This window comes from Galleria mellonella, unplaced genomic scaffold (assembly GCF_026898425.1).
Source record: "Galleria mellonella isolate WM207_F2 unplaced genomic scaffold, CSIRO_AGI_GalMel_v1 utg184, whole genome shotgun sequence".
NCBI classification, from domain to species: domain Eukaryota; kingdom Metazoa; phylum Arthropoda; class Insecta; order Lepidoptera; family Pyralidae; genus Galleria; species Galleria mellonella.
In genome coordinates, this window is record NW_026442025.1 from 5,253,985 (window position 1) to 5,279,727 (window position 25,743).

At 32.3% G+C, this 25,743-nt stretch overlaps 1 protein-coding gene across 1 annotated transcript; it reads left to right on the forward strand.

The window, feature by feature from the left end:
- The first annotated feature begins 266 nt into the window (after window positions 1–266).
- LOC128200394 (REPTOR-binding partner) lies at window positions 267–21,957 on the forward strand. Its single transcript, XM_052893723.1, has 4 exons — window positions 267–438; window positions 17,047–17,182; window positions 18,561–18,682; window positions 20,411–21,957. Exons 1-4 carry the CDS (start codon window positions 388–390, stop codon window positions 20,516–20,518), a joined length of 417 nt encoding a protein of 138 aa, XP_052749683.1. The 5' UTR covers window positions 267–387; the 3' UTR covers window positions 20,519–21,957.
- The last annotated feature ends 3,786 nt before the right edge of the window (window positions 21,958–25,743 follow it).

Consider the following 25,743-nt stretch of genomic DNA (forward strand, 5'->3'; position numbering starts at 1 on the left):
AAAATAAAGATTTCGCTGTTATATCACATTGAAATTTTATTTATAGCACGATACTAAATGCTCATGAAGATATGTACTGCAAAAAAAATGACTCCAGTATCTATGTTTAATTTACTTTGTGGGTGCATCCACAATTTTATCTAAAAAACTCGATTGTAGAGTATGTATAATAAAATAAGAAGAATAGAATTCTATGATGTGAACGCACCTTATTGCTCGATTTATTTATCAAACCAAAATATGTCAAATGACCTTGCCAGTTTGTAAACAATACCTTAAAGTGTACAATACAGGTGCAATACAAATTATCAGATTTTCTTGTTATTTGTATTTAATAAAATCATCATTAGTCTTCGAGAGACAAAACGGAAGCGTAAGAGTGAGAAAATGAATATAGACTTTGAGACGATGGCTGTTTTGGAGGAGGAATCACAAAATGTAAGTTTCAATTTTTCTTTGTTTTGAATACTTTTCTGGTTTCTATTAGCATATATATTAAGTTTTAAGAAGCTTGTTTTATAAATTACTATGTTTAACATACTAATAAGCGTTTGATTCGTTTTATGACGATAAAAATTTTGCAATGTTGATAAATATCAAATGAAAACTTCTTGATCTATTTTAATCCTGACACCATTTTCTCTAGTCACTGACTATAATTTCTTTCTGAGATCTTATTGCACAATAAGATGAAGGATTTCATCATCTTTATCCTTAATAATTATTACACAAAGTGATTGACCTTAATACTGTTCCATATTCTGATTGAGAATATTAAAATAATTGTTTGTTATTGTCATTAGTATTGAAGGACGTCTGTACTTAACTAACCAACAAAATCATGTTCCATATAGATAGTGATAACATTATAATCTTACAAATATAATAACCCAATTTGAAAATATAACTTCAAGCAAAAGTAGCTCTTATATAATCTTAATATAAGAAAGATTTTAAATAATTTAAATGAGATAGCATACAGTCTAGGTCAGTATTATGTTACAACATAGTATTTATGCCACCAACTCAATAAGGAAGCAATGTAGTATAGATAAAAATATGTGAATAGAAATAAATTTCATTTTACCACTAAATAAACCACCTGTTGTTTATTTTTTCTAGATCAATATATGTATTATGAGATTAACTACAGCAGTCCTATTATTATATGAAGTGTATCTACATTTTTCTTGTTTAGAACTTTTTCATGACTGTGCAAAAATTTTTTGTAACAAGAGTAACAGTAGTAGTATCTTGTGACTTTGTATATATGGATCTTAATTATCTCATTATTAATTTTATTATTATATGTGAATACAAGTGTTCGCAATCTCATAGCTTAGTCTCGGCTAATATCTATCTAATTTGATTTACTGAGCAGTTGGGTGGTTGGGTTTCAGGTCAGATTCAAAAGACATTATGCACTAATTTATGTAACACAGCATATATTATAAAGGTCAAAAGTTTCTTGTTTTTTTAGCTCTAATCATAGATAAAATGGTAAATATTTGTTTAAAATAATAACATGACCATGTTCTGCAGTGAAAATAATAATAATTAATACTTGATCTATATATATATATATATATATATATATATATATATATATATATATATATATATATATATATAGAACTTCAATGAATATCATTTTTAGATGAAGGCAAAACAATTTGTCTGGAATTAATGTGATAATTTAAGTAATTTAATTTACCTGAATTATTTTGATTCAACCGGGTTACATTGGCCATAGTTTAGAGTTGACTGATATAGTGTTGTCATGACTCCATTTCCAAGGCAAAAGTATGTTCTGCTTCCCATTCATTTCAACAAACAGTTGTTGGAAACAACAGTCACAGTAATTTAATTTAATTCCAGTTGCCCATAAATGTGCAAAAATATATTCTTTAAAGTTATTTGATATTAGCTATTCCTGTAACTTCATTCACTTGACAAAAATGAATAGTAGCATATTTTTTTTCTTTATTCACAATAATAAATAATTCCACAGTATATTACTTAAAAATATTACCTAAGCACATGGATTTTTGTACAATCAATAGAGTAGAGATCTCTTTTAGCTATAAGGTTCCTCATTGAATTTCTACTTTATGTTTTTTTATATTATTTTGCACTGAGTATACACCAAATTTCCTGTTCATTGGTTGAACCATGAAGGTGTTCAGAGGTAACAAGTGAATCATTTTCACATTTACTATATTAGTAAATATAATATTTATAACACCTAACTAAAGCAATATATAAATATATAATATTGTTACATGGCAAATATTAATTTATGGTTTAGTAGAAACACTATTTTAACAAGTCTGATATTTTTTTATTCCTCCCAAGCAAGTAATTAATTATCAAAAATTGTTGAATGCAACTTTATAAATAAAGGTATGTGTTCTTTGAATAGGTATTAGGTATGTAACTATAATGTTTATTTACATATTTTCTATCCTATTTATATTTTAATATTAAGTACTTCATTTAGTCAGTGTAAATGTATACAATTATGTTAAGTAGACAAGTTATATAGTTAAAATATAGTTAATTTATTTATTACTGACTGACGTCAATAGTTGATAGTTATATAACCATTTTATGTATAATTTATATTTAGCTCTAGCATATAAATTGATTTTATGGCAGCTAACGCCATCTGTCTAGTATCTGATCAATTTATTATATAGCAAAAAGTTAATAATGTGTGCTCTTTAGCTTTGTTAGCTTTGTTGTATAAATATTTCGTTAGATGGCGCTCATTAGTGAGTGTGTAAAATGTGATAAATGAATGTAATTGTATTTTTGTTTTTATATAAGCACTTATTAAAATTTATGTAGATAATTCATTGGCATTAACGTATTTAAGATTATACACTAGGAGGGCACGACTTCTTAAAAAAAATCGGCGTATTCTTTGATGTCTTTGCGCATAACTAAAAGCTTTGCTTGAATCCGGGGTGGGCACGATGAACGAGAAATCGTTAAACAAATATTATTAGATGTAATCTAAACTATTCCGCTTGATTTTTGATTACATGCTCTTTCGCTAAATTCAAGTGTCTGTAAAATTAGGTAAGTTGGCTTCTCGTCGTAATCCGTTTGTTCTTTTTTTAATATGCCCATAATTGTTATGTGAATTAAACTTTATTATATAAATACAATACAAGAAATAATAATGCTTTCAATACATACCTGTAAAGTATTTTGTTCGCTTTATATTATTTACATCAGATATTGGTAACATTTTCTTTATTTATTTATATGCTTTTGTACTGATTGTAATATAGGTATTAGGTTATAACAAAAATGTACACAGGCGGACTTATCCCTTAAAGGGATTTGATTAATGTACAATATTTAACATTTAAATGTTAACTATAAAAAGTATTTGTTACAGGTTCAAGTTCGTAAAAACTGTATAACACTGATAATTGCTAATTTTATCTTGGGACTTATAACACCCCATAGCCTATGTTTGTGGTATTATTAATTTTGTTAATTATCATCTAAGTTCGAGTGACCTCTATTCCACTAGACGTAACCATAAACTAGATTCAATTCATAATTTTAAATAGTATTTAATATAAATTTAATTATGTTTATTCGTTATATAGGCTTACTAGTTACACGTACCAGCTTTGTTGACAATGTAGCTTTCTATTGGTGAGGGTATATTACCCGACTTCAAAAAGAAGGAGGCACAATTCGGTTATATTTTTTATGATTGTTACTTCATAACTCCGTCAGTTCTAAACAGATTTGGAAAATTATTCACTTATCTGAAAACATGTACTTACTAATAGATTGGTCCCATAGAATTTTTTATCGAAATTCAGTAGTTTTAGATCAAAATAAAACTGTTTTTGTCGCAATTCAAGTCTATTTTTTGTGGGAAACGTCTTACATATTTAAGTCAGTGAATTGAAGTTGTTTTTGAGATTACGATTTATTTTTTATTTTTTGTTTGTAATGACAAACAGAAATTCGAATCTTTTGCCTTTATAATAATTTAGATAAAAGTGGTACAGTACTACAGTCCAATATCCTAAATCGCGTGTGCTGGGGGGAAAGGGATTGTTAGTAATGGAGTTTGACAGCTAGCAATTAGGTCGATTTCCACGTGGTTCCCCCTGGAAACCATCGTGAACAATTCTTGTTGAATTCGTCACGATGGGCTAACTGACCTGCTTCACCCTCATTTATCATCCATCACTGGTACCCCGCTAGTGTATACCGATAGCACAGGCGGGGTGGGGTAACCATTCCATTATCATCCATTAAAAAAAATCGCGTGTGCTCGTATTTTTTTTTTTTGGCTTTATTACAAAATATACAACTCAGGTAAACTAACGAAAGCCGCATTCAAAATGATGGCCAAATTCCAATTACAGTTTAGAACTTTGAACCAATATTAATAACGTCAATGACTGATAAGAACGTGACATGAATTGTGATAATAAAATGTTGCACGCGTTAAGATTAACCTGACACTACGAGAATAAGGAATAAGTATTAAAATTTCTCACGAAGATAGTCGTTGGTTATAGTGTAAAATAAATGGCGATAGTTCAGCATTTCCCAAAGTGGGTGATAACGCCTCCTGGTGGGCGCTACAGGCCTAAAGGGGGGCGGTTAAAGACCTAGAAAAAAAATGAGGACCTTGTGTAGAAGCTTGGGAGGTGATTTGTTGATCTTGAAGTAATAGTCGTTTTTAAGTAGGTGAAAAAAAAGGGGGCGCTAAAAAAAAAATTATTCTCAAAGTGGGCAGTAGACAAAATAAGTTTGAGGACCCCTGGTTTAAAGGAAGTTTATATTATTACTTTGTGATTTATCTGATCTAATATTATAATTATAAGAGGAAATATTTTCTTGTTTGTTAAAAACAAAATTAATATTATTTGACCTATAAAAAGCTACATTATCAGCGAATAGGGGTGAATAACATGTAGCAATATCTATGTACTGTAATTACTACGAGGTTTGTCCGGAAAGTACGTATAAAAGTTTTTTAAAAATTTTATTTTACAATTATTCAGGTAAATCAATTTTATCCCCTTCAAAGTACTCCCCCTGTGACATAATGCACTTGTGCCAACGCCGTTTCCACTGTGAGAAGGCTCCTTGAAAGTCCTCTGGTTGTAGGTTTCTCAGCTGCCCCGTCGTAGCTTTTTTTATCTCATTTATGTCCCCCAAATGCCGCCCCCGAAGTACCAATTTGGTTTTAGGGAACAAGAAGAAGTCACACGGGGCCAAATCCGGCGAATAGGGGGGGTGTTCGGTCACCGTAATGGAATTTTTACTCAAAAACTCACGGAACGATCTTGGCGCAAATTTTTTTCATTTGAAGTTCGTTTCTTAGAATTTCGTGGACCACGGTTTTGCCCAAATTAAGCTCTTCAGCCACCTGTCTGACCGTTAAACGACGGTCCCCATTAACACAAGTTCGAATTCTTTCCACGTTTTCGTCGGAATGTGAAGTGGAAGGACGTCCTGAACGTGGGTCATCTTGAACGCTTTCTCGGCCCTCTCTGAATCTTTTTAGCCACTTGTGGACGGTTGGTTCCTTCACAGCATCATCCCCATAAACTGTTCTGAGATCGGCAAAAATTTCACGGCTATTCTTGCCGAGTTTCGAGAGAAACTTGATTACGACGCGCTGCTCTTCAACGGAAGCGGGCTCCATGCCGACGGGGTTTCGTTAAGAGGTAACTTCACAGATGGCGTGACAAGCCAGTTCGCACCGCACGGCGGTCAGACCAGAACTGAAGCATTGTTAGGGACTTAAGGAAGGGGTCCTGCGCTTACCTGGCCTCCCCACTCCTCTTTCTCGCATTCCAGAACACTTTTATACGAACTTTCCGGACAGACCTCGTATATCTATATCGTCATAGTCGTAGAATACTGACGGATCTATATATGTAATCTTTGTCTGATCCGTCAGTATTCTACGACTATGACGATATATTGGACCAATATATAATATCGAAATTAAGGATCCTATCGAAATGAATATACATATCCGTCCGATATAAGCGCTATCGAAACGGGTAATGACCTTTTTTCCACCTTCAATATCTACAGAAACCCAATATATAGATATCGGAATGGTATTGATATTACCTATTCCTATCAGCGAGTACTTAGGGTTCTATAAAGTTTACTTTATAGGACCTTTAACATAATATAAATAACACACAACGAACAGTTTTCCTATGGACTCTCTTTTTTTTATACCACTGAGGTGGCAAACAAGCATACGGCCCACCTGATGGCAAGTGGTTACCGTAGCCTATGAACACCTACAATACCAGAGGTATTACGCGCGCGTTGCCGACCCTGAAGAAACCTCTTTACCCCCCTTTTGAAGAACCCCATGCTGTAGTCTCTTGGGAAAACTTCGGCAGGGAGCTCATTCCACAACCTGAGTGTTCGTGGGAGGAAGCATCTCTGAAACCGCGCAGTACGCGACATTGAGGCTGTAGGGTATGAGGATGAACTCCCTGTCGATGGCGAGCCGTACGATGGTAGAAAGTGGCTGTGGGCATCATATTAAACAATTCCTCTGAGCACAATCCATTGTACAGGCGGTAGAACACGCAGAGTATAATCTCTCTGATACTTAGATGATATAATCCGTAACCATAAAGTCATAATTTTCCTATGGATCCACTGACCTAATATTATGTACTAGGTGTTACTTGCAATACTTATACTTAAAATAACTTATAAATACTTATAATACTTTCACCCATGAAAAAAAAATTACTGTATTGTATATATATATATATATATATATATATATATATATATATATATATATATATATATATATATATATAGTGTGTGTGTGTGTGTGTGTGTGTGTGTGTGTGTGTGTGTGTGTGTTACTATATAATATATTTATATAATACTTATCCGTGACCGGGATACTCGTATTTCGGGAATCGGGACTCTTTGATCCTTAAACGATATATCTACAAAGCCATATTCTCCCTATAGATTCTCTAGTCCTTAGATCTATACTAATACAATAAGGAAGAGTTTTTTTATTTGTTTAATCACGTTCAGGTCTGGAGCTGCTAGTCAGATTTGAAAAATTCCTTCTGCATTTCATAGCGCATTGAGAAAGGTTATAGACTATTCAACATCACGGCTAGTACAGTAGTCAATGGATGAAAATGGAATGGTATTCTCGCCTGCGCTATCGGTATACACTGGCGGGGCACCAGTGAGAGATGGTAGGTGAGGATGAAGCAGGACAGTTTGCCCATCGTAATGAATTCATCTAAAATTAACAACGATGGTTTCCAGGGGGAACCATGTAGAGACCTGTTAGGGAATATTGTCAGTAATAAGATTGTTAGATCTCATACTAACCATCCCTTTCCCCTCTCTAGTATAGTAGTAGTATGACTAGTACACTAGTATAGTAATATATTATCTGTGATCACGGTAAGACCACCGGCGAAGCCGCGAGATATAGCTAGTAACACATATAACCACAGTCATAATTTTCCAATGAATTTCTTGGATCCTTCACACATATTCAATCGGAAAATGAAAAGTGTAAACCAAGTTCATGATCGCCCGAGTTAAATATGAACTGATAGTGAATGCACGCGTCTGCTTATATTTATATTTAGATTGTAAAATATTCCATAGGAACGGGAGAAAATCTATTATTAGAATGATAATCATCGGCATATACATGTGTATATGTGTGTGTGTGTGCGTGCGTGCGTGCGTGCGTGCTTGCGTGCGTGCGTGCGCGCGTTTGTATGTGTGTGTGCGTGTGCGTGTGCGTGTGCGTGTGCGGTACCGTGTGCGTGAGCGTGAGCGTGAGCGTGGGCGTGAGCGTGTGCGTGTGCGAACATACATCTCTAACTGTATATAATACACGTGGCAACTAGTGGCAAGGTCCCACAAGAGGGAGGATTATGTTCAGCAGTGGTCAGTTAAAGACTGATATGATGATGATGATGATATTATATATATAGACTAGTTTTTACCCGTAACTTTGTCAGTGTGACCAGGATATGTTTAATGACAAGGACAAAAAGTAGTCTATAACCTTCTCCATCCCATATTAGTAGGGAATACGTGAATAATGTAAAATTATAATTATTACAATTGTATATAAATTTATAATAAAATTATTAACGTCTTTTCGAATGACTTCTAAAATAAGTTTAGTATGTTTAAATTTTTTTTATCCAACTTACAATGGCAAACAAGCTGATTGCCCACCTGATGGAAAGTGGTAACCGTCGTCTATAGACATGAGCAGTACCGTGGACATAACAGAGTATACTGCTTCGCCCATGATACCTCCCATGCATTTTTGAGAACTAGGGTATTATTCCTCTGTACCCTGTAAAATTACTTAAATTATTTTTTATGACTGTCTTTTACTATTACATCGCCAATTCGAAACCGGTAATTACACTTTTTAACCGACTTCAAGAAAAAGGAGGTTCTCAATATTTGGTTATATTTTTTATTGTGTGTATTCTCATAATTCCATCAGTTCTAAACCGATTTGAAAAATTTGGTCATTTCTGATGAAATTTTATAAAAATCAATTCAGCAGTTTAGTTTTTAAATTAAAGTAACTAGCTTTGTCACAATTAAAGTCGGTTTTGTGGGACACAATTTTTAATTATTTTTTTATTGATAGTGTTTATTTTTATAACACAAGTGGCAAACGTGTTTATATATATATTTTTTAATGTGATAATGGAATGGTAACACCACCCGCGCTATTGGTATACACCGGCGGGGCACTAGTGAGAGATGATAGAAGCAGGTCAGTTAGCCCATCGTGACGAATTCAACAATAATTCAAGAATTCACGATAGTTTCCAAGGGGAACCACGTGCAGGTCGACCTGATATTGCTAGCAATGTCAAACTCCATTGCTAACAATCCCTTTCCCCCCGTTCATATACATTAGGTGATGATTGAAAGTGCTTTTTTTTATGAAGCCAAAAAGTGTTTGCTTAATTTTAATTTTGGATTAATTCGATCACCACGTGGACAAAGTACAGGTAAAATTTGTGTGACTATTATTTGAAAACAAATGTTTGCAGTGATTTATCCATAGCCTTCTTAATATTATAGCTTTACCTTTATATAATAATATTAGTAAATATGTTTGTTTGTTACCCCTTAACCTCTTAATGTTTCAATCAGGGGGGAAGCAATTGTTAGTAATGGGGAGGTTGGTTCCCATTTCTATCATTTATCAGGTCGACCTCCATGCGGGTCCCCCTAGAAACCATCATGACTAATTTATCGTTGAATTGGTCACAATGGGCTAACTGACCTGCTTTTTCATCCTCACCATTCATCCATCATTGGTGCCCCGTGAGTGTATACCGATAGTGCAGGCAGAGTTACCATTCCATTATTATCCATTAAATAAAAATGGCTTAACCAATTGTCATGAAATTTTGGCTACACATACTTGGGATGGAGGCGGTTAAATTATTTGTTATCATATTGCGAGAAAATGGCTAAACGATTTTAAATTAAATTGTATCATTTGTTAATGAACATATAGTTTTTTATTAATTGTATTTATACTATATTAGTAACAAACAAACATACAAACCGTCTGATGTTCACCATAGCGTACGGACGCTTGCAGCCAGGGCCATCACTATAGAGAAAAGACACCATAGAATGTAATGGCACCCATTCCTACAATCTATACCCTCCCAACCCTCCCATAGTCTACTTTATAACCGGGTCAATCAATAATATTATGTCACGCGGACAAAGTCGCGGGTAAAAGCTTGTAGTACGTATATAGTAGTAGTAGTCTAGTATGTAGCTAGATGATAGGGTCAACGGTGATCGTTACCCTGTCCTTCGTCATGCATGACCTAGGGCACCATATGCGCAGTTATCTACAACAAGGGTAGGCGTTATATTGCGCAGTAGGATATGAATGTCGCGGCGACGCATATTTATACTGATGTCGCGGTCAACTATACGAAACAGAACAGTTTGAAAATTACTAAATACCACCCGCGTGAACCAGTACATAAGGCATCCTATGTATTACGACATAACCTACCCGTGTACCAGGGGAGGGAGGGATTGTGAGTAATGCGGGCTAACACTCCCATTGCTAACAATTTACACTGGGGGGAAAGGGATTGTTAGTAATGGGGTCTAACTGCCCCAGGTCGACCTCCACGCGGTTCCCCCTGGAAACCATCGTGGTTAATTCTAGGTGTATTCATCACGATGGGCTAACTGGCCTGCCTTTTCATTCTTATCTATCATCCCTCACGGGAGCCCCGCCAGTGTATACCGTTAGCGCAGGTGGTGTTACCGTTCCATTGTCATCCACTTAAAAAGAAACCCGTGTACCACATTCAAAATTTGTACAGTTGTTTAATTGTAACAAAGTAACAAATATGCAAACGTTTATTTATTTACCATGGCACACCAACAGTTCATATATTTATTATACATTAAAAAAACAAATACATTTATATAAAGTTAGATCTGATACAAGTACCTATAAAAGGCGCGTACAACATTCAAAATTTAACTGACATACTATTTATACAACCATATGGTAACATAAATGATGCAGCCGTTAACTTATTTACATTATAATAGTGTTCGCCCGAAATTGGTTTTACAGCCGAAACCAAAACCGAAATTTTGACTTCATTTCTAGTTTCGGCCGGAATGGAAACTTTTGAGACAGTTCTTTTGTACAATTTTACAATTTCCGATTATTTGATATTTCTTTTTAATTATTTGATATTTATATTTTTTTTTTATTAATTCTGGTCTAGACGATTAAAATTTTCAAACACATACAAATTACGTGGTTTACTTAGGGACTTAAGATTTGTTATGGTATTAGTATAAATATAATAAATATTTATTATATTTATGTCAATTGTTGTTATGTTTATGTATTATCTAGTTTAAACTCGTAAATTTAAATAATAAATAAAATTAAAATAGATAATAATTAAACATAGGCAATTGCTTTGCATTTGTGATAAATAGATAAGGGTTCAAGGTTTGAATATGCGCTAAAAGTGTGTAAGTCAAAATTTTGTGTATTTGTTATGATCCGAAAAAAAAACAAAAAATTGTGACAGAATTTCCATGAGGACTGATACTCGAATAGACACAATTGATTTAAAAAATAATTATCAAAATCCGTCCAGAATTGACGAATATTTATATAAAAAATACAAGTGAATCGAGAACCTTACTTTTGAAAGTTGCTTTTCTAATAATTTCCAAATCATTTTTACCGAATACTCTGTTTCTTCCTAGTCATTTATACATTTTCCCGATACAGAAAACTACTACGCAGCTATATATACAATCATCTGTAAGTGCGTATTTTACGCTGTTACCATGTGCAGCCAAACGATAAGGTCACTTTGCCCGCGGTGGGGGGGAACACAATGAGTGCGATTGCAACATCGAGCGTACGTTAGTGGCATTCGTTGTAGTCTCTCTGTGACTGTTCCCTTGCTATATCCGACATCAGCAATTTTAAAATTGGTTTTAAAATAAGAAGTGTGAAGCGCGCGGTCGTTCGCTGTGCGCAACGCGACTCGGCGCATTCAGTCAGACAGGACAGGCAGTGTGTGTTGAGGCAGTCGTAGGGGCAGCATCGCGCGTCGTACATTCCCACAGAACGTGAGTTAAACCCCTTTTCTTATTAGATTCTTGTGAGAAAAGTGCTCTAAAATCTTAAATTATATCGACCGGTAGTATTATGTTACGTGCTTACTGTTCTGTAGGCCAATGAAAGTATATATATTATAGGTTAGGAATTGACAGTTACTACGCCGCATAAAATGAGCATTGGTTGACGCGAGTGAACGACGCAGTTCGTTTTCGTATCGTGTTTGTTGCTAACCGACAAACCAGAGAACTGCGTATATAACTGTTGCTTAAGTATAGTAAAACATCCTTTAAACTGTTTTCGTATTTATATAAATTCATGTGGATAACTGATTAGTATTTCACCCATAGTTACTATGCATCGTGATAGGTCATGGTATCGAAGAAATTAATTTATTGTGTACTAATAGCAATGTATTCTACATATTATTGCATAGCAATTGCATGATTAAGTAATCACTAAGCGTCACATTACATTATATTCTCATTTGTATACATACTTGCAGAATAAGCAAATGAAATAAAAAGCCGGTTAAGTTTTTGCCACAAAATGTTTAGTTAAGATCACTTGGAATCATATACTTTGTATCTCAACTTTTGTCTTGTTCTAAAGGTATCAATTGACCTAACAATTTGTATTTTAAATTTGTTTATCAAAGAAATATAGATGTAACTAATTTGTAATAGATTATCTGTTATAGGAAATTGCGTATTTGTTAACGTCGCACATAAACAGGATGTACCCTTGACAAAATGAATGTAGCTAGTAAAACAATAAGTATGTAGGTAGTATAAGGAAGATATTAATAAACCTAAAAGTAACTAAACAAATTATATTTATTTATAACTAGGTGACAAAAATTATTAATAAATAAAAACCGAAAATGTTTCAATAACAACTCGCAAAACAAAATCTATATCTAATGATAATATGGCGATAAATCGACTTAAAAGTTGAGTATTGTGTAAGAAATTACTAAAATTTCAATTGGTTATGTCATCATTCTCATATTTTATAATAGTTCATAACTCGGTCAATTCCTAAACACTTACAGTTGTAAACTCTTCGCTGGTAAACTTTTTACCCTTGGAATTTATCGAGGTTTTACGTGTACATTTTGTAATGATCACCTAAAATTTATCAATAGTCAGAATTCAAATTTACAATGATAATAACACGAAGCTTCTATTTTAGAGAAAGTTATGTTTTTGTACTCCAGTTGTACAGTTAGTAGTCTGAACAGTTAGTAAACTATGGGGAGTTTTGTTGTAATAGGAAATAAATACGACGTAGTGTGTTGTTTTTCAAGTGCTTTATTTGATAAGCCATTGTTGAATATAGAATTCCATGAAATCATATAATTTTATTTTTTTATCTGTACTACTTCTGGAGACTAAAGTTGTTGTATACAGAGTTAGCACTAACAAGCTACCCTTTATGTCGTTAGAAATTATCACTCAATCCAAAGACATGTAGGAATAGGGTAATAAGCAATGTCATTATACAATTTACACTTTAACCATTAATAGTAAACATATTGTTATAATTTTTTATTATCATGTACTTATTGACTTAAACTAATAGTAGCCTGACTTGACCGCGACCTAGAAACTGATGCAGCAATGCACGCGAACAGCTAATGCGCAGTTGAACCACAGTTAAGCCAGTCTCGTTTCAAATGCGTGACGTGTACCTCAAATTTGCCTTTCACACTATCATTTGTTTGTAACGAATTGGTGGCCACTGTTTTTACGGAATATATGATTTTATTTATAAAACTTCTTCGTCTGTGCATCTTGTGTTTAGTGAACTTTCTTTTGACTCGACGATAGTGTACTAGTTCTGCATACTACATTCTAGTTGTCTGATATAAGATCAGTGATATACAGGTAATATTTATATTGGATATCACTTTGTATATGATTTTATACTGGTTTATAGTATCACAAAATTTTACAGCAATAGAAATACAGAATCCTCTTTGGTATCGTTTTTTAGTTTGTCATTTATTTATTCTTTATTACAGAAGACAACCATTTCTGAATGTTTTTCATGATTGATATTTACGTACCGCAATCATTACTTACTGCGACGTAATTATTGAATGCAGTTTTAACGTGTAAATTACGGGAAAGAAGTTAACTTTTCAAAATTGAATGCTTTTGGCTTCTGTTATATTTTGGAAATAGCAACGAGCGCGTTGTTTTCTTCTGTTTTGGAGTGCAAAGTTAAGCATCTAACCAACATGTAATATAATATATCACAGGACTTCTGTAAGTAATTGATTATTAGTGATTTTAGCTATCGAAGAATATATGTAGTTCATGGTCATTTTTAAAATACTTATTGTCATAAGGCATTATTTTTAAATAACGTCCACCATAATACAGATACCACTTTCTATTGTTAACGTCACAAGTTTGTCTCACTTGCTATAAAATCAGATATTCATTGACTTAATAACGTGTAAAATTGAACGCAATTCGATGGTTTCAAAATTATTTTTTTCTAGATAACGAGATTTCGAACTTATACTCTTTTTGTTTCGATGTGAACTAGTGATTATTGTACTCGTAGTTATCGATTTCATTCATAGATTGAATATTCGAATGAGTTATAATAGTCTGTATTTAAGTTAACAGAATTCGTAATAAATTTATTTTCATGACTACGACGACACTGTTATTTCAGCTTCAGTTCTTTTGTAATGGCAACGCGTTGAAGTTCAAGTCGAATTATTGACAAATATAGATAAAATTATTTGTTTGGAAAAAATCCTATCAATTGTACACCACTATTTATCATAAATCGTTTGTGTTAAGTGCAAATAAATTAATGCGTAATATAATCGAATAATAATCGTAATTCGATTTAGGGAAGGTGCAAGATGTGCGTATGTTCTTCCTAAATTCCATTCTCTATATCTAAAGTAAAAAATGTGTTGGTAAATGAATAAAGCAAATAATTTGGCTTAGTTTATCCATACTGTTATTTTACTATAAAAAAGTAATGTCAATATAGTAGGACGTTGTTATCAAATGCAATGTCGTAACACACATAATATCATAAACATAGACACATTGTCCAAACATTATACAAATTTTCCTAAATCGTAGTAGTAGCTCAATGGAATTCTTACAAAAGTGCGATATGATTAGATTGGAATAAGTATTTTATCCTATCATTTCTCATATTTGCTATAGCGTTCATTACACAAACAACGTAGATACGTGATCAATATAGGTAGTTTTTTTTAATGGGTGATAATGGTATGGTAACCCCGTCTGCGCTATTGGTATACACTGGCGGGGTACCAATGAGGGAAGACAGATGAAGATGAATGTAGGTCAGTTAGCCCATCCTGACGAATTAAACTAGAATTAGTCACGATGGTTTCCAGGGGGAACCACGTGGAGGTCGACCTGACAGGGTACATTGCTAGTAATAGGGCTATTTTGACCCCCATTACTAACAATCCCTTTCTCCCAGTATAGGTAGTAGTAGTGGTAGGTAGATCAGCTGATCAGTTCGATCCAAGTTAATACCTAGGTACCTAATTAAAATTTTGATGGTTAATATGAACGTCGTTAATATATACTTTACTAGTTTTTATCTACTTACTAGTATGTTTATATTGTAAACAATATTTCTATGAATTACGTAAACGTAATTCATAGAAATTTTATTACGTTTATACGAAAGTTGTTATATGCCGAGAAAGACTTGAAAGAAATTTCAGGATTATTAATATCAAATCATACCTGTTATTACACTAATTAAAGGAAAAGACAAAACGAAAATGTCGTACTGGCAAACGTTATCTTTAGGTTTAAAGTTTTAAAGTTTATACGTATTACGTCCACCTTATGATCAAGCGTAGTCGCCATTTAAACCACACCTCACACAGTATGTTGGTAAGATTCTGTTTGGCTTTGTGTTATTTCAACACACTCTTTGTTACGGTACGAATGACAACACGAGAAATTAACAAAAACTACAATTTTCCACTGCTTCAATTCTGGACCTTCACTTGTTGCATTATGGAAGATTTTTGCATGCAATATCATACAGACTGTATACAACTTTTCCAATGCGTCGCTTCGGTGTCAACGAACTCGGACTTTTTGCGTCTTTACCAGGAGGTCTTTTGGTCGGATACACGTCTTAGTTTTTTTTTTGTACGCAAATTCCCCGACACGTTGTTAATGTAACGCCGGTAACAAGAGTTTAAATGTAATTGCGTCTTTGAAATGAACATATTGTATCTAAACTACGTCGGACATGTAAGTTTTACGCGCTGGCTGATAGCGATGACAACATCTTTTGGCCTCTTTAAATATCAAACCTCCCGTTGGGAGTTATTTAACCCTTGTTTCATATTTTTATTTTACCCATTATCTACATTTATTTTTTTATTTCCCCTCGTCATTATACGGGTTTGAGTACTAATCATTTCTAAAATATTTTTGCTATTCATGATCTCACTACATTTTTGATTTTTTTAAGAAAAGAAATCCCACCGTGCATGTTCCGCACTGTGTATGGGATAGGATGCAAGTTATATTTTGATTCATAAAGTAGTCATTCGCCTATAATATTAGAAGAACTACAGGAGAGTTAAAAGTTCTCGGCCTGACAATGAAAGACTGTGATTTTCAGTAAAAAAATTATATTATTCTACATAATCTCCCTTGACTTCAATACGCTTGATCCAACGTTTCTCTAACATTAGTATTCCTTTCCTGAAATGAGAGTCTAGAAGGTTGTAAAAATATTAATTTATGGCCCTTTCAACTTTTTGTTCAGACGTGAACCGCTTTCCAAAAACAAATTTCTTCAAGTTTGGGAATAGAAGTCTGAGTGTGCCAAATCAGGAGAATAGAGGGAATGACCGTGCAAATCCTACCCCACATCCCGCAGTTTTTCCATCGCCAATGCATCCTTGTGTGCAGGTCCATTTTAACGAAAAACATGCACGACGTTTACTGCAAAAATTCGTGTTAATAAACTATTTGATAAAACAAGTTTAAACTTGTCATACGAACTAATGACACATGCACCTAGGCAAGAAAAATAATTTTTTGCTGTTTAGAACGTCATTTCTGTGTCAGGCCGAGAACTTTTCACCTTACCTTCGTATATTTTACTGAATAAGAATATAAGTGTTAACTTTATAAATGAGAGACAGTTTTTTTTTTATTTCTTTTTTATTTAAATTAAAATAAAAAAAAACGCACTGTCATCTTTGAGTAGCATCGTAATGAATAGTACCCTCCTCTTATTGGGAGAAACCTATGTCCAGAAATGACATGAACGAATCTTTATATGGTTTTTTAAGGGAAAATGTTCATATTATGCAGGAAACCCTCGGAGGTGTGTTTGGATCGACGGGGGCGGCTGCGGCGGAGGGCGGGGAGAGGCGAGAGGGGGGCAAGCGCGGCCGCCGACCTGGCAGGAAGGCGCAGCTCGACAAACAGGATATGAAGGCCAAGCTGGGTAAGATTAATTTTGGATTATTTGTGTATATTTTAAGTTTAATGGCTATCTAGGGGATATCCTTTTTCATAAAAACGTAAAAATGTCTTTCCTTTGATTTCAAATTTCAGAAGTTGAGTAATTGTCAATAGTTAAAAATAAGATTAAGGCTTTTAAGATTTTAGTTTTTCATGTAAGATAATAAAAATGTGTAAAAATTATACACTTGGCAATCACAGGCGGTGCGTTATTATGTCATCCACCAACTATCCACTGTTGAACATAGGCCTTTCCTGTAAGAGGGTTTTGTCAATAGTTGCTACGCTTGCAGGCGCGGGTTGACAACCGCAGTTAGGCTTTGGTGATGTTTTAAGAGCAACGCTGCTATTTATTCTTCGACCATGAAATTTCCTTAGTCGCCTTTTACGACGTCTACGGGGAAGGAAAGGTTTTATTTGTTCTTACTACCTATTAATTGGGACGTCAGTAAAAAAGCCAGTTCGAATCATGTGAATTGTGAAATTGTGATTAGCAAAGGTCGCTGCTTTTTTTTATATAAAATTTAAATGCATACTTCTAAGGTAAACATTTAATAATATACAATTTCTCCAATGAAACCCCTTCATGCCTAATTCTCCCAAAAGGTACTTTTAATGTGTACCTCTATTCAAGCTAATAAAGATCATCGCACACATCACGATAATTTATCTATTTAGGAGCTGTTTTGAGTGCATGCAATAATAATACCAGATCGCTTCTCATAAAATCAATTGATTAGTTGTAAATTATAACTTATAACATACAATGCAAATAATTATACATATTTATTATTAGTATCCGCAGACATCGACCGTTATATTAATAAATATTTAAATTAAAACAGTCTTATGTCATTATGACGACAATTTTCAAACAAGTTCATTCATTGTATTGATGTCTCGAGCTCTTGCTTCTCTCGACGGTTTTCGTCGAATCTCTTTGCGTCTTGATACGACACGATTTCAACTCTTTAATCTGCTTTATGTAACCATAACTCTGTCATTCCCTTTCCCTCTTTTATTTTATCTCATTTTTATTACTTCATTGGTTAAGTTAATAGTTGATTCGTCATATCGTATAGTGTCCCAACATTTTCTGTTTTTGTTCCGTTTTTCCGTTAAGAGTTTCGAATCTCCATTTTAATGTCTTTTTATAACCATTGTATATATTCTGTAGTCCAGACAAATTTTGAAAAATTGTCTTAATTCACAAAATAAAACAAAAAAAAAAAAGAATACAGTTAATTGCATTTATTTGACAAAAATATAACATATATACACATAGATTTAACCTCGTAATACGCATGAGTACGCATTTTAAGATTCCAATCGTTATAAAGTTAATTGATTGATATTTTCAGAGCGCAGCCGCCAATCGGCGCGCGAGTGCCGCGCACGTAAGAAGCTCCGTTATCAATATTTGGAGGAGCTGGTAGCGGACAGGGAACGCTCTGTACTCACGCTCAGGAAGGAGTTGGATAAGGTGAGTTCAAAAAACTTAATACTTCTCCTTTTATTTCATAAATTCAACAAACTTTCAAATTTCCAAAATCTATATCATAATTATGAATAAAAATTAAAAATTCCATGTTACTATGTTCGCTCATATTTGAAACCGTTACGATGAATATTTCTATATGTATATTGTTTGCTCGAAGTTGAGAGATTTTATCTTGATAAGAAAAATGACCGCGGTAGCTAGTTTTAAGGGACAAAAACGGCATTCGACGGGTCAGCTAGTAATTAAAATAAATAAAAATACATTAAAAGAAAAATGTATTACTAGAATACCTATTTACCGTAAAAAAAAAAAAAAACAATATCATCATCTTCCTACCCTTATCCCAAGGTTTTTAGTTTTACGACCGGCCAACTGGCTGACGCCAACCCTCTTTGGGAATAAAAAAAAAAATCAGCAATTATCTCAAAATTGAAAAAAATTTAGTTATATATTTCTCTGCCTGCACCGACGATATATACCTACCTGCTCGTACTTTGCGTGTCAACATAATTATAATTTTATTCAAATAACCACCTAATTTAATCAAGTAACAAAGAAACAAGCTCGTTTTCATATAATATTATTAAGGATTGTTGTCCTACAATCCTTACTAATGTTATTACAAGAACGAAGAAAGACAAAGGCCATTCCTGAGTAGTTTTAAATAACTATGAAATATTCGGAATTCCGAAGTTTTGGTAATTTTTAGAAGTTTAATTTATTTAATGTATTCAACCAATTTAAGTAATAATTCATTAATTTAATTAATTGATTACTTAGATATTACTAGGGAAATGTTTTAATAGAGGAACTATGTTTATTTATATTTTTTACTAAATTATAATAGTCTCAATACGCGTCACGTTTATTGTGGGAAGTGTATTTTATGTCGCTCCTTGATTTTTAGTTCTTTAAGAAACATGTCCAGTACCACCTGTAGCACACTCTCTTAAAAAGATGTTAATATAGCTGCAAGTTAGACAGCTGTCTATATTATATATAGTGCAATTCAAATTGTATTTACACTAGCTTTATCCCGTGGCTTTGCCTACGTGTATCAGTACATAAAGTATCCTTTGTGCTAAGTTAGAATGCAACCTACTTTTATACAAAATTATTATTAAAATCCGTCCAGTAGTTTTAAGAGTAACAAATATCCATCTGTCTTTACAAACTCTCGCATATATTATTTTTATATATTCATGTTTATAATAATAGTAATGATGAATTATTGTCATACTGTTCTTAATACTGTTTTGCTTTCTGATGTTTGTGGGTTTATCGTCATTCCAGCTCTTACTTGTCCACTGCTGGACATAGGCCTCCCCATAGACTGCCATAAGGAACGATCCTGAGCCACCTGCATACATTGACTCCTTGCAATGTGTGTTTGAAGTCGTCACTCTATCTAGTGTGTGTTTGGGGGGGGGGTCATTCTTCACTGTTTGTCCGTACGAGGTCGCGACTCAGAAAGCTTTCTTTTTGTTTTGTTTGTGGGTTCGATCGCGTACAATACAAATGTTTCTATTGTTATATTTAAATATGTCTGGATATTCCCTATATGTAATATGTATTAAAAAAAATGTGTTTCTATCAGTAGTCTTCTATCCATAATACGAACTCTGCTTAGTTTGTAACTCAATATCGCTGTGTAACATTCCCATTAACATTTTTTATTTTATTTATTGAGGTACATTATTCCGTTTACAGTATTACAAATGGAATCTCGAGCTGGACCAGGGTCGAATACCCGAGGGTTTGGACGCGATGCTGCAAGAAATGGGGGTGGTCAAACAGGAGGAAGCGAAACCCTTCTAGAGGGTTGATTTGGTACAGTTTAATATTATTTTGTTATAATCCCAACATATGTCGTATCTATGCTTAGGTTTCCCCGTTCCTAACTTCGAGTTAAGTTGTAATTTTGTTATCGGTTTCATTATAATAAGACTTCATTATATTTATATTGTAAATGTGAGAATTTAGTGGGTGATAATTATCCATAGATTATGTAAAACAACAAAGTATGTTCAACAATCTCCGACTCAACTATCTCTCCATTTAAGTGCTATTTTTCTGTATACCCTCCATATTGTATATGTGCTATTAGGTATGTAAATATTTGTTTACGTGTAAGAATATATACATATATATTCACGCATATAAACCAATATATATGTTTTTATATATTAGAATCTATATACTAGTGCACCACCTACCCTTTGTCTTTTTCTCAATATCCTCTACCCAAAGGTTGTCTGGAAGAGATTGTTGAGCGATAAGGCCACCTTTTATATCACTTCTCATTAAAATTAACTGTATTTATTTATAAAGGGTGCAATAAAATGTAAATAAATAAGTATGTTCACGACTTTAAACTGTGGGGTAGTCAGAGTTGCATTGTCGTCTGTTGCCGTTAATAATGTAGTTATCTAATTTTTTTTTTATTTTATTTCTTGTTTATATGTTAGTACTTTTTTAAATGGTTTTATATTGATTATAATGTAACGTTATATTTATGCAATATGTTTAATATCACACTGTTGCCTAGCAATCACAGATAATGGCCGACTCTCTTCTTGTCATACTATTATTTATCAATTAATAAACTTATAAAATAATGTATGCTATTTAATAAAGTATATTATTTTTATTAGAAGTGTCCGTAAATTCTATTTCTTATGTATATTTAAAAATAGATCTCAATTTAATCCTCTTAATGTGGAAGTGAATTGAAAATTGTAATAAAATAAGGATTCAAACATAACTAAAGTATTTAATACAAGTCCAAGAGGTTTAAGTGATACTAAAAGATACAGTTTTTTTTTAATGTATTTATGCATGCTAACTAAATTAAAAAAAAAAATTCAAAATATTGCATAATTCCAAACAAGTCTTGCCGTTTCCAACATATAAATTGCATAGCAAAAATATATCTTATAAAAATTTGATTATAGTCCAACTTAAACAGAAGAATACTTATATATTTTTATTTATTTTTTCATAGTATACAAAAAATCACGTTTACCATGTAGTCAATCTTGAAGAAGAATATTATGAATAAAATTCATTATTTTACTAAGAATGCATATAATAAAATTATATGTATAATTTTTTTGAGCTTTATATTGCACATAGTGTATAAAATATCGCTGAAAATAATAATTTAACTCATTATAAATCTAATCATATACATATATTTTTGAATATTCATTCAAAGGTTATATAATATTTCGTCATTAAAAGATTTCATTATATTATATACTGTTTTTATATGCTTTAACTATATTTTTTAAAGTAAGCCTGTTGTAAAACAACTATATATGTAAGTAATATATTACTAAAAAAATTTAAGCTTAATGCTAATCGTAGATTTTATTTAATAATTCATAAGGTATATTTTTGTAAAGTGGTAATGTTTTTTTTTTATTGAGTATGTGTTTTTCAGCAAGGAAAAACGTCAAAGCGTTTTATTCTAAACTTAGGTTTAATTAATTTTGATATTGTTTTGAACAAAGGAGAAAATGTTAAAGCGATTTATTTTAAATTATCTATTATAGTAATTTAAAATTATTAATTTAAAATTAAGGTTTTAATAATAAGTGGCTGGTTTTTCACTAGCGCCATATCAGTTGGATAGCATTTTATTTTTGACATATGGTAACATTGACTAAAAATAAAGGATTAAACTATTTTACTACACACTACTTTACCTAGATGAAACGATAGTTGGTCATGACGTTGCTGGTAAAATAATCAATTTGAACATAGGTCAAAAGCAGTTATAGTACATATAGGACATTTTGTGTGTTGATTGGTACTGTGTTCGTCCTTTCTAACAGAGAGACGTATACTTTATTTACAATTGTAAAACTTTTATTAAACAGAATATATTTGTACATATTGTGTCTGAAGCGCCATTTCTCTACAACTATATCTTGATCTGATACCAACAGAATTTTGTCGTGTCTGCGATCAAACTCCTCTTCATACAAGGTTGGCTGGAAAAAATCGCTTTTAGCGATAAGGCCGCCTATTGTTTTCTCAATGTAATTTATTGTAATTGTTTGTATTCATAACAAATATACTGATGCGAACTTTTGGAGGAAATTATACAAAGAGTATTTATTTATTTATCTATCTATTATAAATAAAATTTATAATAATCATGACTTTATTAGAAATTTAGTTCATATTTGTCCTTAAAGTATAGAGTTCGCTATATCAAATTGTGATTTTAAAATTAGAAATAGTTTTACAGAAATGGTGTCCGTTAATATTTAAGAAAATCCCTAATATATAAGAAAATTTACAAATTTCACAGAAAACATTCAAATTCTGAATTTATTAAAAATATGAGGAAACTGAAAATATTATTTGTTTTAAATTCTTAATTTATTATTGTAAAATTACTTCTTTATGTAACATAGAAACGGATATAGGTAAGTTAGAAATAATATAAAGTTAAAAATTTTAAGTAACTCTCTGATGCTGAGTTGATGACCTTGAAACGTTTGAACAGATCTTCATAAATTGCAGCTAAGATCCATCTTGATCACGTCAGATTTCAAAGGAAAAACCACCGGTCGATCTATTCTTTTAGGAGATACAATGCCACAGACAGACATAGACACGTCAAACTTATAACAACCCTATTTTTGCGTCAGAGGTCAAAAATATCTGCAACTATTTTATACACGTCAGTTAAGAATTATTGTTGGTTAACCGTCTGTCTAATGAATATTTAGAAATACATATGTTGCCAGATTGTAAAATTGGCCTTAATGTTTTAATATGTAAAATGAATGCCAAAATTGGCTTTAGCTTAGTTGTGTAAGTGCGATTCTATGTGAGGTATAAAATTCTGTAAAAATTAATAGTACTATCTATAGATAGTAATTTTGTATCTATAATACAAATTAAAGATTTTCTGTTGATTTATTAATTACGCTCTAAAAGAAAGTAAAGCATCTCTAATCTAAAATATAATAAATTCTAAAATAAGATAGCAGTTTGCAATTTAATATCTTTGATCACTTGATTAAGATTGTCATCGTTTATTTCTCATTTATTTAATATGTATATATTGTATATTTACCTTCTTATTCATAAAAATATGAAAACCTGACATAAAGCTGTTTTAGTAATTGAACTGTTTTGTCTCTTTCTTTAGTGTTATATTTCTAATTTAAAAGAAAGTGACAAAAGATCGTTTAGGTTTGTAGGTTTTAATTTTTATGAATAAAGGTATACATATATATTTATTTATTTATGTAGGTTGTAATCATTTATGTATGTACAATGTATTATTGTATATTACAAATATAGATATATTGTTATGTAAATTATGTAAATACTTACTATTGTTGTTGACAAGTTCTGATTTGCACTACTGCTGCTTAATACAGTCTGTGCCACTGTTGACTGGAGATCTCTTTTAGAGATAAGTTCACCTTTGCTCACATTGTTTCTAATTGTTATTATTACTGTATGCTTTAGTGCAATAGATTATATATATTGCAACATTATTCTGCCTGACACACTAACAGATAAACCCAATACATATGGCATAATCATTGAATTGATAATATTTCTTATTTTAAAGGGATTTAATAAATTTTGATTACAATCTCAGATAATTAGATGTTCACTTAGCATTTTTTTATTGCAAGTTCTCTCTTTGTACAAAGCAAATAATGGAAATTTGCTAGTCCGTTAACATCGTGTGCGGTGTTCCTTATGCGTGACAGAGGTAGGGGGAGGGGGGGTGAGAGGAAGTTTTAATAACTATTCTCTTCCACGCTACACTAACTTGCAGCCCCGCAGACATCTTATCCACCCGTTCCCACCAAAAATCATGTGATGTTTGAGACATGTTTGTAATTATACAAGCTTCTATCGGCTAACAGGTATCAAACACACTCACTTTTACATTTATAATGTATGTAGTATGGATAACATTCCGTGTATGTTTGGTGGAAACGTGTTGTTCCCAGTCTATATATACTTACGGTGTTACCTTGCCACCGCACACCGGACATTTGCTGCGGAGAATCACGCATGGAGCTGATCGGCAGTAGCATTCGTTTTATAATCAAAATATTTAATTTCATTGGAGGTTTTATTTTAAAATATTAATTACTAAACTTTATAATGTAGTTTAGTCATGGTCGTAGCTAGAGTGGGGGGAAAGGCATTGAGTTGCAATGCCAAGTCACTTAATTATGGCTTCTGTCCTACCAAGAAGTTTTATTGCCCTTAAACTTGGCCCTATGGTCCCGAGTTCAGTGTTAGTTTTTCATTAATCGTCTATAGAGCACGAGGTAGTTTTGGAGGCTTATTGAGATATAGGTATCATTTATTACTTAATTCTGTCATTACCTGCTTAATCCATTCAAGCCTTAACACCAAACAACTTAACACCAAAATTTAATATTTTTCAGCAATGTTTTAGTTTAGACGTTGGACGTTTAATAAATGTTAAGAATATTTTATAATAATTTGTATTTGAAATAGTAGTTAAGTGTATATATATTAATAATGTGACCACGCCAGAAATACGAGTAATTGTAAATATATTAATACATGTAGATTACATCTATTATTATTTTATAATTATTATAATGTATATTAGACTTAAAAGAGATGCCGTTAAAGTGTATCTTATGCTGTAGTAGTCTTAGGTATTTCGACTAATTTTAATGTGAATATACTGGGTGATTTTTTTACCATTAGAAAGATATGCCTTTTTTGTGTTAGTAAGAATGCAGTTCTTTATAATTTTTATACATCTTTATATACATACTGATATAGTAATTTATAGTAATGTTCCATTTGAATTAATACACTACATAGATTTCAAAATATATTACTTTAGTTATAATAATATTTCAATTTAATCTAATCTAATTTATATATATATAACATAATTTAGAAGTGCGAAAAAAAACGCAGAAAGAAAATCGGTGTATAAATATATTTAACCTAACAAAAAAAAAAAATGTCAAAGCAAAAACATATTAAAAAGAATATGAAAAAATATATAT

Excerpts from the sequence above, each read along its gene's own strand:
- LOC128200394 (XM_052893723.1), top strand. The coding sequence starts at position 388 with ATGAATATAGACTTTGAGACGATGGCTGTTTTGGAGGAGGAATCACAA. Across the intron at positions 439-17,046 it reads TGGAGGAGGAATCACAAAAT|GAAACCCTCGGAGGTGTGTT; the intron begins GTAAGTTTCAAT and ends CATATTATGCAG. Across the intron at positions 18,683-20,410 it reads TCAGGAAGGAGTTGGATAAG|TATTACAAATGGAATCTCGA; the intron begins GTGAGTTCAAAA and ends TTCCGTTTACAG.